Source organism: Nyctibius grandis, chromosome 7, assembly GCF_013368605.1.
Source record: "Nyctibius grandis isolate bNycGra1 chromosome 7, bNycGra1.pri, whole genome shotgun sequence".
Taxonomy (NCBI): domain Eukaryota; kingdom Metazoa; phylum Chordata; class Aves; order Nyctibiiformes; family Nyctibiidae; genus Nyctibius; species Nyctibius grandis.
Genome location: NC_090664.1, coordinates 34824512 through 34838093, shown reverse-complemented (window position 1 = coordinate 34838093; position 13582 = coordinate 34824512). Strand labels below are relative to the sequence as shown.

Here is a 13582-nt window from a genome sequence, read left to right as displayed (position 1 = left end):
GCCTCCATCCGACTGGAATGTATATGCATGGCTATTTATACACATAAAGATTATTGCAACAGTTAAGGGGAGAGGTAGTCAATGTTAGTAAATCTACTCATCAGATAACCAGTGTGTATGTTTTGCATATTGTATGATTAGATGCAATATTAGAACATGTTAGCTCAACGGGCACTGCAAAGAGGAGATGTAAACACATTGGAATCTGGCTTTAGAATCCTAAGGGAAAAAAAATCAGAGGTTTGTCATTAATATATGAAGATTCCTCATTATAATGCAGAACAAGATAGGAGTCACGGGTTGCAAAACCCACTTTTAGTCATGATGCAGATATTGTGTACAGGTGACTAGTCACATTAGTGCGTGCTAAGAGTCCCCTTTGTATGTAGAATATTCAGATCGCATCACAAGCCATAGTAAGCCTGTTAACTATTTCTAAAACAGATTTATTCAGCGTGTTGTGTGCAATTTTAATGCATTTATTATCTTTCAAGCTATTTTTTTTTAAAAAACATGTTTTACAAAAATTTAAAAGGAGTTTTATTACTATTTGAAAAAATAATTAAACATGGAAGGCTAGTCATTAGAACATTTGTCCGTCTCTCTGACTTCCTCCCAGAGAAGAGAAAGAGTATTTTCAAAACATGTGGCAGAGATTCTGAAAAATGTCAAACACTTCAGACAAACACTACCGCAAGTGCCCCTGTAGTCACTAGAATAAAGGTTTAGCATTAGAAGTGCGTTTTATCTGTAAGTACCTCTTTGTGATAATTACATAGTATATAATTACAGTTTGAACTCTTTCTTCATAGGTATATGAATTTCTTCTAATGCACTTTGTTTTTTGATTGTCTTGCTTTCTGTGAGTTTGAGAAGCTGGTGTAGGTAGTTTTTACATTGTATTCCAGAACAGTTAATATACTAGTTGTTGCTTCCTTTTTGTGGTGGTTAGAGAAACTTGGAGCTGTATTCCCATACTGACTGCAGCCTCCACTTATACACAGTATGGGATTCAAAATTTCAATGAAGCACCCAAATCTTTACTGTTAGAAAAAAGTGAAAGCTTTAACATTTGTGTAGAACAGACACTACTTCAGTTTAAACTCTGATTTGAAAAAAATTCCCTAGACTTTTACATTTAAAAAATACTCTTATTTAAGTGATTATCCTGTGGCCCAGTGACCATTACTGTTTCTTTCTCATAGGTATGGCAAGCACATTTCTGGGGATGTGAAATATTTTAGCATAATCTTTAAAATGTTAAAATAGAAGGCATGTGCTTGCACACACACGTACCATTACTGAAAGCCTGTGCAGGTAATATACTGGTTTGGTACGCCAGTGTCGGGGTGAGTTGTAACTGATCAGTTCAGACCCACTTTGTTTCATTACCATGGGAGAGAGCAAAATAATTTTCAGTAAAGGCTTTTAAAATGGAAACTATCTGCAGAATGCAAAGTTGGGATGGTAGTAACAACATTGAAAGAAATACAGGTGTTGAAATCTGCTTTTATAAATAAAGCATTAGAAGAAGTAGTGTTTTATGTTGGTTACACCTACACCAAGTTTGGTTTGGTATCTGCAGTGGCTGCCCAACCACTGCATATGACTTGGCTCCACAGTATGTGTTTGGGACAGAAATGTTGTTTTTCTTCAGGTAAATCTATAGTGTTGCTGAGAGGATAGAGTTCCCAAGGGTCAAGAACGCTTCTGTGTGTGTGTGTGTGCGCGTGCATATGCACATGGGTGTACATACAGATACCATACTCATATGGGTATATGGTGATAGCGGGGATTAGTGACTCCAAAACTACACACACATAAGCAAGTTCTGCAATAATTTCTGAGTTTCATCCTCTCATGTAAGCCCTACACTCAGCAGCAGGATCTTCAAGCCGTAATCTCTCTTGCTCAATGTCTGACTGCAGAACACTTGACACAAAGCGACAGGTAGGTAACTGAAAAACCGGCCTTCCCCTTTGGAGCTGGGGAAAGGTAGTTACAGCCTGCAGAGCGCTGAGCATGTTAACATCTGTTCTGTCCTTCAGGGGTTGCCAGTGTGCATCGAGGTGATCGAATCCATGTCCCACCTCAAGCTTGCAACAAAAGGGCACTCTTCACTTATACATTCATGCTATCATTGTTCTGTGTTATCTCCTGGCCTGTATGACTGCAAGGCATATAACTCCTTAGATGCACTTGGCCGGGGGGGGGGGGGGGGGGGTGCTTTCAACCTGCATTCTGAAGAGCCTCAGCTCTGGAGGACTCAGCTAATGTAACTGTTGATGGTATCCATGAAGCTCTTGAGGCAGTCTGTGAGGGCAGGAATGATGAGAAAATGGTAGCTGCTTGAACTGATGTAGTTACAGTGGGGTATGTGGACACGGGGTGAGAATATGAATCTCCCTGTGTTCCTCAGCTGAAGAATGATTGTGAGCTATACGGTCTGTGTGACCTCTGGGCTGTTGGCTGGTAAGCACCGAGGGCTGGTAAAAGCTGCCCGTGCTGGGCTTTTCGATCACATTGACAGTTGATACCACAGTAGCATCAAGTCATAGTCTGTCTTGGTCTTGTTCTGAGCCTACCCAAAGGTGGAAGTCACTTCCTTGCCCTAGTTTCATTCTGTAGATGCTCCGTATCTGAGATTTTTAAGACATGCAATTAGATTTTATTAAGAATTATGAGAAATTCCTGAAATAGTAAAGTGTAAAATTAAACTACAAACAAATGTGAACAGGCGTTCATATCATTCTTGGGTGACTAAGTAGTTTGTGTGTTACTTTCATCATGGCAGGAGATTGAGTCCTTTTTATCCCTCTCATTTTTTCTATTGTGTTTCATCTCGTGAAAATATTTTTCTGAAAAATAAGCTATTTTCTTTCAAGTGCTTACTGCGACTCAAATTTATCTGTAACCTCGATATGCCTCTAATCCCCACTCTTGAAGACAAATGAGGGGGAATTTTAGCAGCCAATAGATCCAGAGCAATTGTACAGCTTATTTACACAGAGTATATGTAGGTGGACTAGAAATCGAACGCCGAAATTTATTTCTTATCGTAACTAGTCCTCTGGACTGTGTAAGGAGATTGTTTATGCTACCTAATGCAAGCATGAGTAAAGGTAAATACCACTGGTAATACCAGCCAGTAATAATGTCACCACTGATACCTTTAGCAGAGTGAAGGTAAGTGTGAACTGAGTTCGTTAACTAGATTAACATCTCTGGAGGTAATATGAGATGAATATTTCATTTTTTAACTATATATTCTGTAAATCTTATTGTTTGGCTTCTGATATTCAACAGTGTATTTGCTTTAGAGAGTGCAGCTATCCAAAATAAATGCTGAGCATCCCAGGTATAACACCATGAAAAGATTTGGGATGCAAAGCAGGTGTTTGGGTGGAGTCCAATTTCATTTGGGATAAAGCAGCTGTAGATTCAGGTGACTATCAGATTTAATCCTTTTTTTTTTCATTTTTTTTTTTGAGCTGAGGGGGGATCTCCCTTCAAGATTCAGTGTCTCCAGTATTCTTTGTGTATGTAGATAGCTGAGCTTTAAAACCCAGGCTTTCTCTGCGACCTTCGGAACAGTTTTGCAACATGGTACTCCAGTAGAATAGAGGTTGAGAGCCACAGAGTGGAAGTCAATTGCCAAACGATGGTAGTCACCTCTGTGGTTCAAACCACCGGACAGAGTAGGACTTGGGATGCGGGTCTCACATTTCAGGTGCAGGCACACCAGCAGATGTCACGTGGGGTTCATCTGTCAGGTACAAGATCTGCAAGCAGGGTAATTGAGCCTCTGGAGGTTCATGGCCCTTGGAAAAGGAAGGAGTCTTAAGGCCACATAAAGATGCATGAATCTCGTTCTGTATCCTGCATGCATGTTGGTTTAGCTGAGTAGCTGTTTAGCTTGTTTCTGAGGATAATTTTAACAACTGACTTTCCTGGCATACTTCAGGGGTTACTACCTGGAAGCTTCTAAGTGAATGGCAAGTTTTGTATGTCATAAAACATGCATGAGATCTCTGAATGTTTTTTACTTTACTGGTGCCCTGCTTTCTCAACCACTTGCCACTGAGCCAAATGATTCCTTTTTATTTGATAAATAAAATCTTTACCTTTCTTTATGTCACCAGATTTTCTGAAAAACTGCCAATACTAAATCATACCTACAGTTACCCAGCCCAATCTCCTAATTCCAAGAGTGGTGAGCAGCAGTCACAAGAAGTGCAAAAATGATCCTGTGCAATGACTAGATGTGGGGTAAAATCCCCAACCAAAAAAAAATCCTGTTTGTAAATTTGGAATAAAAATGGACAAACCTGATGCACTTTTGCCCAAAACTGGCTGTTCATCGCTGCAGATCTGGATGTTCTTTCAGTCCACAAGAATGTCCTGTCCCTCTTGACATGGAAAATTTTGAAAGATTTCATCAACAGCCTAAGTAAAGAATTCAGTGCTCTCATTACTTGTTTTATGAAAGCATATTTCTTCCTATCAGCTTTGAATTTACTAGGTTTTAATTCAATTGAATGTCCTCTTATTCACACACCAAGCTGCTGGGAGAACAGAAAGCACCAGCTTACTTTCCCTGTACTATCTATGTGTCATTTTATTCCGTTCCTGTCTGTTCATCGCCGTCCAGAACAATCCTGATCTTTCTGGTCTCTGTCACTGTCTTTCTCTGAACTTGCTTCATAGATCTGCCTTTTATCAGGCAAAAGTCTTAATATATTTTTTATAACTTAATAAATCATGATTGAATATTGACCACTGAGAATGTGTTTGTTTAAAAGTGCCCTAGATGTCAGTTAAATCTATTATATTTGAGAAAACAAAAGTTGCTCTGTGTGGGGAGAACTGTTATACTTTCCATAGTATTAAGTTGCTGTAATGTGCTGTAATTGGAGTCAGTGTCATTTTCCATCATGTCTATGCATACACAAGGCTCCATTGTGTATTCCTCAAAGCAGAAAATTTAGATTTTATCAAAATTATGAAAATACAAAGCAATTTCTGTAGGTTTTTTAGCATTTAAAAATGTGTTACTCTTTCAGCATTTTGAAGTAGGCTAATTTCTTCAGAACTTTAGGCAGTTTAAAACTGTAAATCATGATTGCAAAGTCGTTACTACTTTACTGTAGTCACTACAGAAAAGCTTAAGTTGTTTTCAAGAATACTGCAAAAAATTAGAAGTACAATGTCAACAGGGCTGTTTAGTCCATGTATCTATCTTATTTTCTGTGGAAAGGAGAGAAGTAACACTTAGATGTTAAATTTAAGTGTTAAATTATGACTGGTAATTAATTATCATTCAAAAATAATCTTTTGAATACCTATGGTAAATCAAAAGCTGAATATCTTCTTATAAATCACATTTTTTAACCTTCTTTCTCCTGATCCTTTGAAATGTTAGCATGTTTTTCAGGCTTCGTTTTTCCTGCAATTGTGGTCCAGACAGTCATACAGAACATGCTTGTTATGTTTGGCAAGTTGTGAAGACATGTTGCAACATAGGGTAGAGCTGTTATTGCTCATTTGAAAAAGAATTGGCCTGAATTTTCAATGTAATAAAGTTCCATAGAATGTTAATGGGCAAGAGAGTGAACATTGGAAAGTCAGCCTTCATTTGCAAACACCCATTTCTTTGCGCACCTCAATGTAAGAACGACACCAAACTATTGGAGTGTGTCCAGGGGAGGGTGACCAAGATGGTGAAAGCTCTCAGGGGCAGGACTTACGAGAAGCGGCTGAGGCCACTCGGTTTGTTCAGCCTGGAGAAGTCCTCATCGCAGCCTACAACTTCCTCAAGGGCAGCAGTGGAGGGGGAGGTGCTGATCTCCTCTCTGGTGCCCAGTGATAGGACATGAGGAAATGGAATGAAGCTGCATCAGTGGAAGTTCAGATTGGACATTAGGAAAAGGTTCTTCACTGAAAGGCTGGTCGGTCACAGGAATAGGCTACGTAGGGAAGTGGTCATGGTACCAAGCCTGTCAGAGTTCAAGGAACATCTGGGTGACGCTCTTAGTCATATGGTTTACTTTTAGGTAGTGCTGCAAGGAGCAGGGACTTGGACTTGATGATCCTTATGGGTCCCTTCCAACTTGAGATATTCTATCATTCTATGATTTGCTGGAAGAAGAAAAAAGTCTGCCCCCTGATGTGAAAGAGCTCATTGCTCAGAGGTGGACCATCTGCCACAGCCCTGAGCATCATTGCAATGTCAGGGAGCTTCCAGTGAGGTAAGACTAAGGAAGTGAATATCGACCTTCTCTACCTGATTTCCCAAACTAACCTGGAAAAGCCGTCAATAAATTGAAATATTATTTCTCTGAAGGATTAAGCCTGTCAAATCATCCATTTCTAATCACCTGTTTCTAATCAATGTGTACAATAAAAGGAGACTTCAGACATGCAGATCAGGAATTCCTTCATCATGATTTAGATCCTTCCATGTGATACAGAAAATTTCTGCAATTTATTTAAGCCTTCTCTTTTTAATTAATCTTCAGTATTTATCATAGAAGTGTTTTCCTAGGCAAATGGTAGAAGGATGTAAACAAGAGAGGTTTGCAAGGACAGGGACATAAAAACTTTTTCAGCTGTTTTGGTTAATTACTTCTAGCACACATACTTATAAAATGCCTTTATCTTTGTATTAGTTGGCCGTATTTCTAAAAACAGTTTTAAAAATTATTCTTAAAATTAGTGAAAGGTTCGACCAAAATCGAGTTGGCATACTAAAAAAGTGCTGTATTTATGAAGCCACTCTGTCATACCTCACCACATCCCCTGAGCCTACAGACTGGATAAAACTCTACATTCATAGTCACTAGCTTAAAGCAGCTGTGCCTTGGCTGGTGCTGGGCTGGTGAACCTTCCACGTGTGACATTTGCACCAAATCCCTCAGCATTTCTGGACAATGGTAATGGCAAGAGAAAAATTAATTGTATCATGTACCGATCCAGGAAATGAGTCTATAACTGTACTGTGTATCTACTGCTTATCGGGTATAATATATACCCAATGCCATGAATTCTCACAGAAACAGTGACACAAGAAGCTGTGAAATAGCGTGCCAGTGGGGACAGTTTAGTCTAACTGAAATAACCAGAGAGGCTGGCTGCAGCCTGAAATGTAAGTATTTAAGACTTGAAAAAAGATTCAAACATCATATTATTGTATTGGATTTTCTCTCTGTAAATAGTACTTCTTCATTTTTTTTAGACACTGCACTTGTGGTTCTTTCCATACCCTGCAGCAGAGTTTCACAAGCTAATTGTGTGCTGTTTCAGCAACTGCTTGAGGATTTAATGGACACTTTGAGGTAATACTGTCTCACGTGTAGTGTGACTGCAGTGTAAGCAGGACAGTGCAAAACTTACTAGCTCCTTTCTCCTCAAAGTTGATATATATTTCCAGATACAATATTGTGCCCTTAAAATGTCTGTCTTGCTCGCGTCTTCAGCTTGTTGAACCATCATTTTGTTTGTGTTTATATATCGTGGAAACAAACTGTGAGAAACTGAACTTCCTTCATCTGTCCTCTAATTGCTTCCCTTAATAAGATGATCGATGTAAGTAAGGTAAGATCTGCAGAAGAACCAGGCAAGGAGCCCTGGCCTTCCCTGGCAGGTGGCTCCTGGGGGGTCAGGCACAGCTGCCGGGCCGCAGAACGTGTTCCCTGCTGTGGGCAGCCCGGGGGGCTGAAATGCGCCTAAGAGCAGAAATGGAGCTGTCAGGTGTCCTGGCTGTTGCCAGTGCAAGCAATGCAATTAATATTGATTTGCATAATGGTTTTAAGATTATGAAAACAAAGATTTGTTCTTGTTGTTGATCTTCCAGACTATAATGAGCAGCAGCTCTCAGTGCCATTTACTGCGATGCCACCTCCTCCTTTATTACGTGCTCACAACTGGTGCAAAACCTTGCCGTGGGCAGTTTGACCTTGCGTTCTCTTGTCTGCGTCAGTATAGAGCTGTACCTGTCACTGTGCTGCTCTGGCATTCCTCCTCCTCCTCTCTCGACTCACCTTAACTGTGTGCCACGGCAGTCCTTCGTATTGCCACTTCGGCAAACGGTGGGGGAAGAGGTGCCTTTGACAATTGCCGCTCTTGTCCCATTTTCATAAAGAAACGTAGTGATGAAAGGCGGGAGGGGCCGTGCTGGCCGGCGGTGCTGCTGCTGCCCGCGGCTTCCCGGTAGGTGGGAGTGCAGAACTGGGCTGCAGCCGTCGCCATCCCTCTGCTGAGCGAGAGTGATCCTCGGGGTTCGGGGAACGGACATCCCGGGGACTCCTAGACACTTCTGCCTCTTGCTTTGGTCTTGCTTTTGCGTCTTGCTTAGTCCGGGAGAGTGTGTTGTAACTTGAAATGAATGATTCTGCGTTGTAATCCTTTTCAACTTTCACTGTTAGTCCAGTGGAGAAAGCGGTGCAGGAGTGGAAATTTAAGAAAGGAGGGAAAAAGGTCACGGAGAAGGAAATGGAGGTTTGCTCTGACAAGGCACACGTCAGGGAGGAGAGAGGGGCTGGCGGCACAGGCCCATCAGAGGAGGGGCGGGGGGGCAGTACGAGCAGGTAGGGAGGCAGGGAAAACGCTCGGGCCGCCTCCCCCCAGGGCCCCCGCCTGCACCCGGCGGGGCGGGCTGAGGGTGGGTGCAGGCTCTGCAGCGGGGGTTCCCTTAGCCCCGGGGCAGTGCGGTACCGGGGCTGCCCCGCGGGGCGGCTGCGGACGCTCTGCGGCGCTCCCCCGGCTCCGGGGCTTCCTCTCCAGTCTCGCACCGGTCTCTCACGCCCTGGCAAACGACTACATTTCCCAGCACTTCCCTCTTCCAAGCGGGCTCTGCGGGGAGCCTCGCCGGCTCTCGCCATCTCCTTCCCTCGCAGGGGGGGCTCGGCGCGGCGGCGGCGGGGCGGAGCTCGGCAGCCCCGGCCCCGCGGCAGCCGCAGCCCCCCCTCGCCCCGTTCAGCCGCGGAGCCGGCAGCGGAGGCCGGGGCGGCAGAGGGCGGCGAGCGGGGTGGCGGGCAGCGCCATGCGGGCTGCCGCCTGCCTCCTCTCCCTGGCGCTCTGCGCCCTGCTCGCTGCCCCAGGTGAGTCGCGGCCGCGGGGCAGCGCCGCCGCGCTTGGGGCGGGGGCGGCGGTGGGGAGGGGGGGATGCTGCGCCGAGGGCCGCTGCGGACCCCTGTGGAAATGGGAGCCCCCGCTCCAGCCTGCGCGGGGTGACGGGTGCCTCTCCCCTGCCCAGGAGGCGCCGGGCCGGCAGCGGGGCGGCGGGGCGAGAGCCGCTTCGCGGAGCGAGAGAGCATCAGGCCCCTGCGGCTGGTCTCCGGCGGCGGCGGGGCGCGGCGGCCGGCGCTGAGCACGCGGGTGCGGAGCGGCGCGGCGCGGACACAGGTAGGCGCTGGGCGGGGGGAGCCGCGGGCAGCCCCGGGCACCTGCCGCCGCGGCCTGGCAGCCCCGGGGGGCGCGGGGCGTGCTGAGGGGCCTCCTCCCCGAGAGCAGCGGTGCGGTGTCTCACCCGCAGCCCTCCCCCGGGTATGTTTTTGCTGCTGAAGGATAACGTTTATTGTAAAGCGTTGTTCGGAGAGGCGCGGGGCTTGTTTCCCCGGGGGACCCTTGGGAACGGCAGCGCTCGAACGAGTTAAAATGGTCCCAGCGCCTGCTCGTTCCCGGCCGTCGGCGGGTGCCCCGGGCGGGCGGAGCGCGGTGCCTGCGGCTGCCGGCGGGATGGGGGCGGGCACGGAGCGAAAAGTCGTGGTGCCTTTGCGACAGCTGGAGTGGAAACGCTGCGGCTTCGTTTCGGTTTGTGGCTGAAGCGTGGGCAGGGTGGGTGTGTGTTCGGTGGACTCGGATGTGCTCTTAAAAACAGAAATTGGAAATCGTAAGGGAATTGCTTGAAGTGTAACATATGAACTTAAAGTAGCAATTTAACTTACACATAACTACCAAAACTGGGGTGTGTTTTCAGATTTCTGTTACATGAAGACCAATCTCTATAGCTTTTAACAAATAGCTACCCCAATTTATATTAAAATACAGTGATTTTAATCTTGATCACTAAGCATCCGCTTTGAGGTGGTACATGGCTGTTACATCTAAAGGGAAAAAACATCGAGTCTATGCTGTTATAGATGAAGGACATAAAAAATGTGTGCATTTGAGGTAACTGCTGACATCCAAGATGAGTTGCAGGCCTTTGTTTCCTCCTTTTTCCAATTGACTGCTGCCCATTTAAGAAACAACATAGCTGAGAAAATTGTCTCAGACTTCTTTTTTATAAATCCGTAAAGTATAAGCACTGACAGCTTGCATTCTTATTGTGTAAATAATAAACAGTCTCTTCATAGCATGTTTATTTGCCTCTGAATGTAGCTTATTCTATGTAAAGATTTTTCAGACGTGAAGGCAAATTTACAGTACACTAAAATAGGATTGTAAAAGTCCAAAATGGGTGCTTTGCTTAAAAAAAAAAAATCCTCTCAGCATTTCAGGATTTTTTGAAGACCCTTGGACACTCACAAGTTCAAGCACTTCATGACTTGTCTCCTTAAAAAGTAGTAATGGTTGCATTTGGATCTAGTATTAGGATTCAAGTGCTGGTCTTACAGAACAAGCTGATAATTAATGGGTTTTGTTTTTCTGAATGTCTCAACTTTTATTCACCAGATCTTATGCTCAAAAAGTTTTTCCCTCATTTAGTTAATTTGTTAGTATTAACATTACTCCAGCCATAAAAAAAATAACACTAGTGGGTTAAAAAGGGTTAAGCGCATTTATTTCACAACAGTCTCCACTCTAAACTGAGCTTAAATGTGTAAAGCTCTGTGTGCAACTACAACTTTTCCTCCCGATCACAAGTTTCCCTTTGCTGCTTAAAATATCCACAGCCTCTCGCATGGTGTCTGATGGTTGGTACCCCACTGATGGATGCAGTAGCTGGCGGTGATTTGGAGGAAGAAAATTACAAAGCAAAAGCAGGCCAAACCGAGCGGAACAGTACCGATTTACTGGGCTTCTTGCACAGGGCATGGTTACATCCTAATTGCAGGATACTGCATCCCTCGCCCCGGTGGTCTGGGTCAGCTTGGCAGGGATGGACCAGCAGCGTGACTACCTTTGCTTACCTGAAGTTTTGTAGAAGCTGCATTTAGGAGGGTATTTTTGCAGTAATAGTGTTAACTGTTGCAGTTGAGTGATTTCATATCCTGACTCTTAAAGTCTAGTGTCCCATCAAAAAAAATCACCCTTATCTCTGCCAGAATGCTTATCAAGGTTATGGACTAACTGAGTTAACTTTTATGGTTGCTTTTGGGTACCTGGTAAAAGTCACATGAAGTGTAAAGATAGGAATTGCTGGATTCTGCTCACACGTGAAGAGACACCCATGCCTGCCCTGAAGAGTTAACAGTCCAGGATCAGTAGCATATAAAGGGTGGGGGAACAGAGGTGCACTCTCCATCAATAAAATTTTTGTATGTATAAGTTTGTTTTATGATTAAATATGTTCTGACTGTCTCCATGCCCTCTTCTATCCATTGCTAGTAGTCTTTGGACAGCTGTGTATCAGAGTTAGAAAAACTGGTCTTGAATAGAGGTTTCAAACCAATGCTACTGGACTTACGGATTAGTTAGGGAGGATGCTTCTCGGAGGAGGTTGGAGCATTCAAGAAGAATCTCTGATGGCTGAAGGACAAGCAGCTGTGTCTAGAGAAGCAAAGATACCTGAATGGGATGGTGCAGTCAGAGGACTGGACAACGAGGCTGTAGCTGTTGAATTAATCTAAAAAATGTAATTGTGTTTTGAATTGGATAGAGATAAAAGGAGAGAGAGAGAGATAAGCTGGAGAGAAGGAAGTCACGTTAAATCGGATCGGATTCCTTTAATTCCTGGATAAAAGCTTTAGCCGCAGAAAGGGCAGAAGTCGTACAAGAGGGGTGCAAGCCTGAGTCTGGAATTGCACAAAGGGAAATGAAGATGATCGTTCAGGGGAAGCTGAAGCAAAGCGTGGCCTTTGCACCTCAGGAGTGTCAGAACAGGCTTATGATGGAGTTGAGCCAGAGGAGCGTGATAATAGAAAAGGAGGTGAAAGAAGGGAATTGAAGGCAGAAGTGACTGGGAAGTGATGGTTGGCAGATTTCTAAAAATCTTATGTTTTTTTTCCAGCATTTTTTGAGGTTTTTCTCTAGCAACCTCCTTTGTTTTATTTGTTTGTTTGGGGTTTTTGGGCCATTGCCATAACTATTGAGTGACTTCTCTACATGCATGCTTTACCATTAAATAGTAAAGGAAATAGTCTATGTACTCATCCTAGAAACCCAGAATGTAATTGCTTAAGAAACAAAATCTACGAGCTCACAGTTGTAGTTGTCCAAGTTTGCTGAACTTCAGAGCACAGCACAAGGCAGGTGTTGTAGGCTATTATATATTCATGTCATTAATGTTTTAGTGTACAGTATGTAGTGGACATTGGAAAATTCACGTGACTTTGGGTTTCTGCTTCTAATTCCACTGCGGAATAGAGTTGCTACCAGTATCCGTGACATTCCTGTATTTCAATTTCTCTGTTCCCCAAAGGGGGCCTATTAGCTGCTGCACAGCACTTAATCTAAAGAGTAATCAAGATAAGATATATCTGAGAATATGCTAATATTAATATTATCATTAGTGCAATCCAGGATCTTAGCAATGGACACTTAATTTACTGTTGCATAAATAAGCCTGTTAGAAGATGAACGTCCTCTATGGCAGGGGCATTCAGTGAAGGCTAAGCTAAGGTTTTTGTGTTTAAAAGAAAGTAAGTTCCTACTGTGGACATTTATAAGGAACCTTTTAACTCTATGCCTTGAGCCATGTTTTGGTATTGTCACAAGTTTCTTAGTACTTTCCTTTAGTCAATACTGTGCAGGCATGTTCTTCATTAAAATGTGGGAATGTGTAAGCATTCCTCCCCACTGCCTGTATTTGTTCTTCCACCTGTGAAGGAGAGCAAAACAAAGCACAAAGTACGCCTTTACAGACTTGAGTTTGTACTCTATGTCAGCACCTGATTTGGAGGACCATTTCCTTAATAATTTTCAGTGGATCAAATGTTCTGGTTACAAAGATGAGATTGATTTTCCAGCTGGAGATTAGAGTACCAGACCTCTACATGCCTTCACCCAACAGATGCCTTCCCTCAAGCCTAAGTATGACTTAATAGTGATCTTGCTCTCAGCTGGAGACAGCCAGTAAACACCAGCAGAGAAGGGTCCGAATTCTCCTTGAGGCCAGCACTTTGTGGTCATGCTAATAGGTCTGCACACACAATCTGAGGGACAACATTGTTCATCTTGTGGCTTTCATTGCATTATCTGGTTTTGATATATCTAGGTGTTGATAAGGAAATTTGGGAGATTTGCTATGATTTTAATTGGGAACAAGGTCCTGACTCAATGACCTACTGTGGACATAGATTCACTCATCTCTGCTGGCTTTGCAAAACATTCATAGTGTAGCAACTGCTGTTTCTCAACCTGTTTTTCACTTGCTCATTGCCAGTTGCCATGAAGGTATGCTGGATTCCTTCTGAGTGAG

General features: G+C 43.9%; 1 protein-coding gene across 1 annotated transcript in view; it reads left to right on the top strand.

The window, feature by feature from the left end:
- Positions 1-9040: 9040 nt before the first annotated feature.
- The window catches only part of ADAM22 (ADAM metallopeptidase domain 22), a 144494-nt gene continuing 139952 nt past the window's right edge, over positions 9041-13582 (top strand). Inside the window, exons 1-2 of the mRNA XM_068404432.1 lie at positions 9041-9098; positions 9254-9402. Of these exons, the coding sequence (XP_068260533.1) occupies positions 9041-9098; positions 9254-9402 (207 nt within the window). The remainder of the gene's footprint in view (positions 9099-9253; positions 9403-13582) is intronic.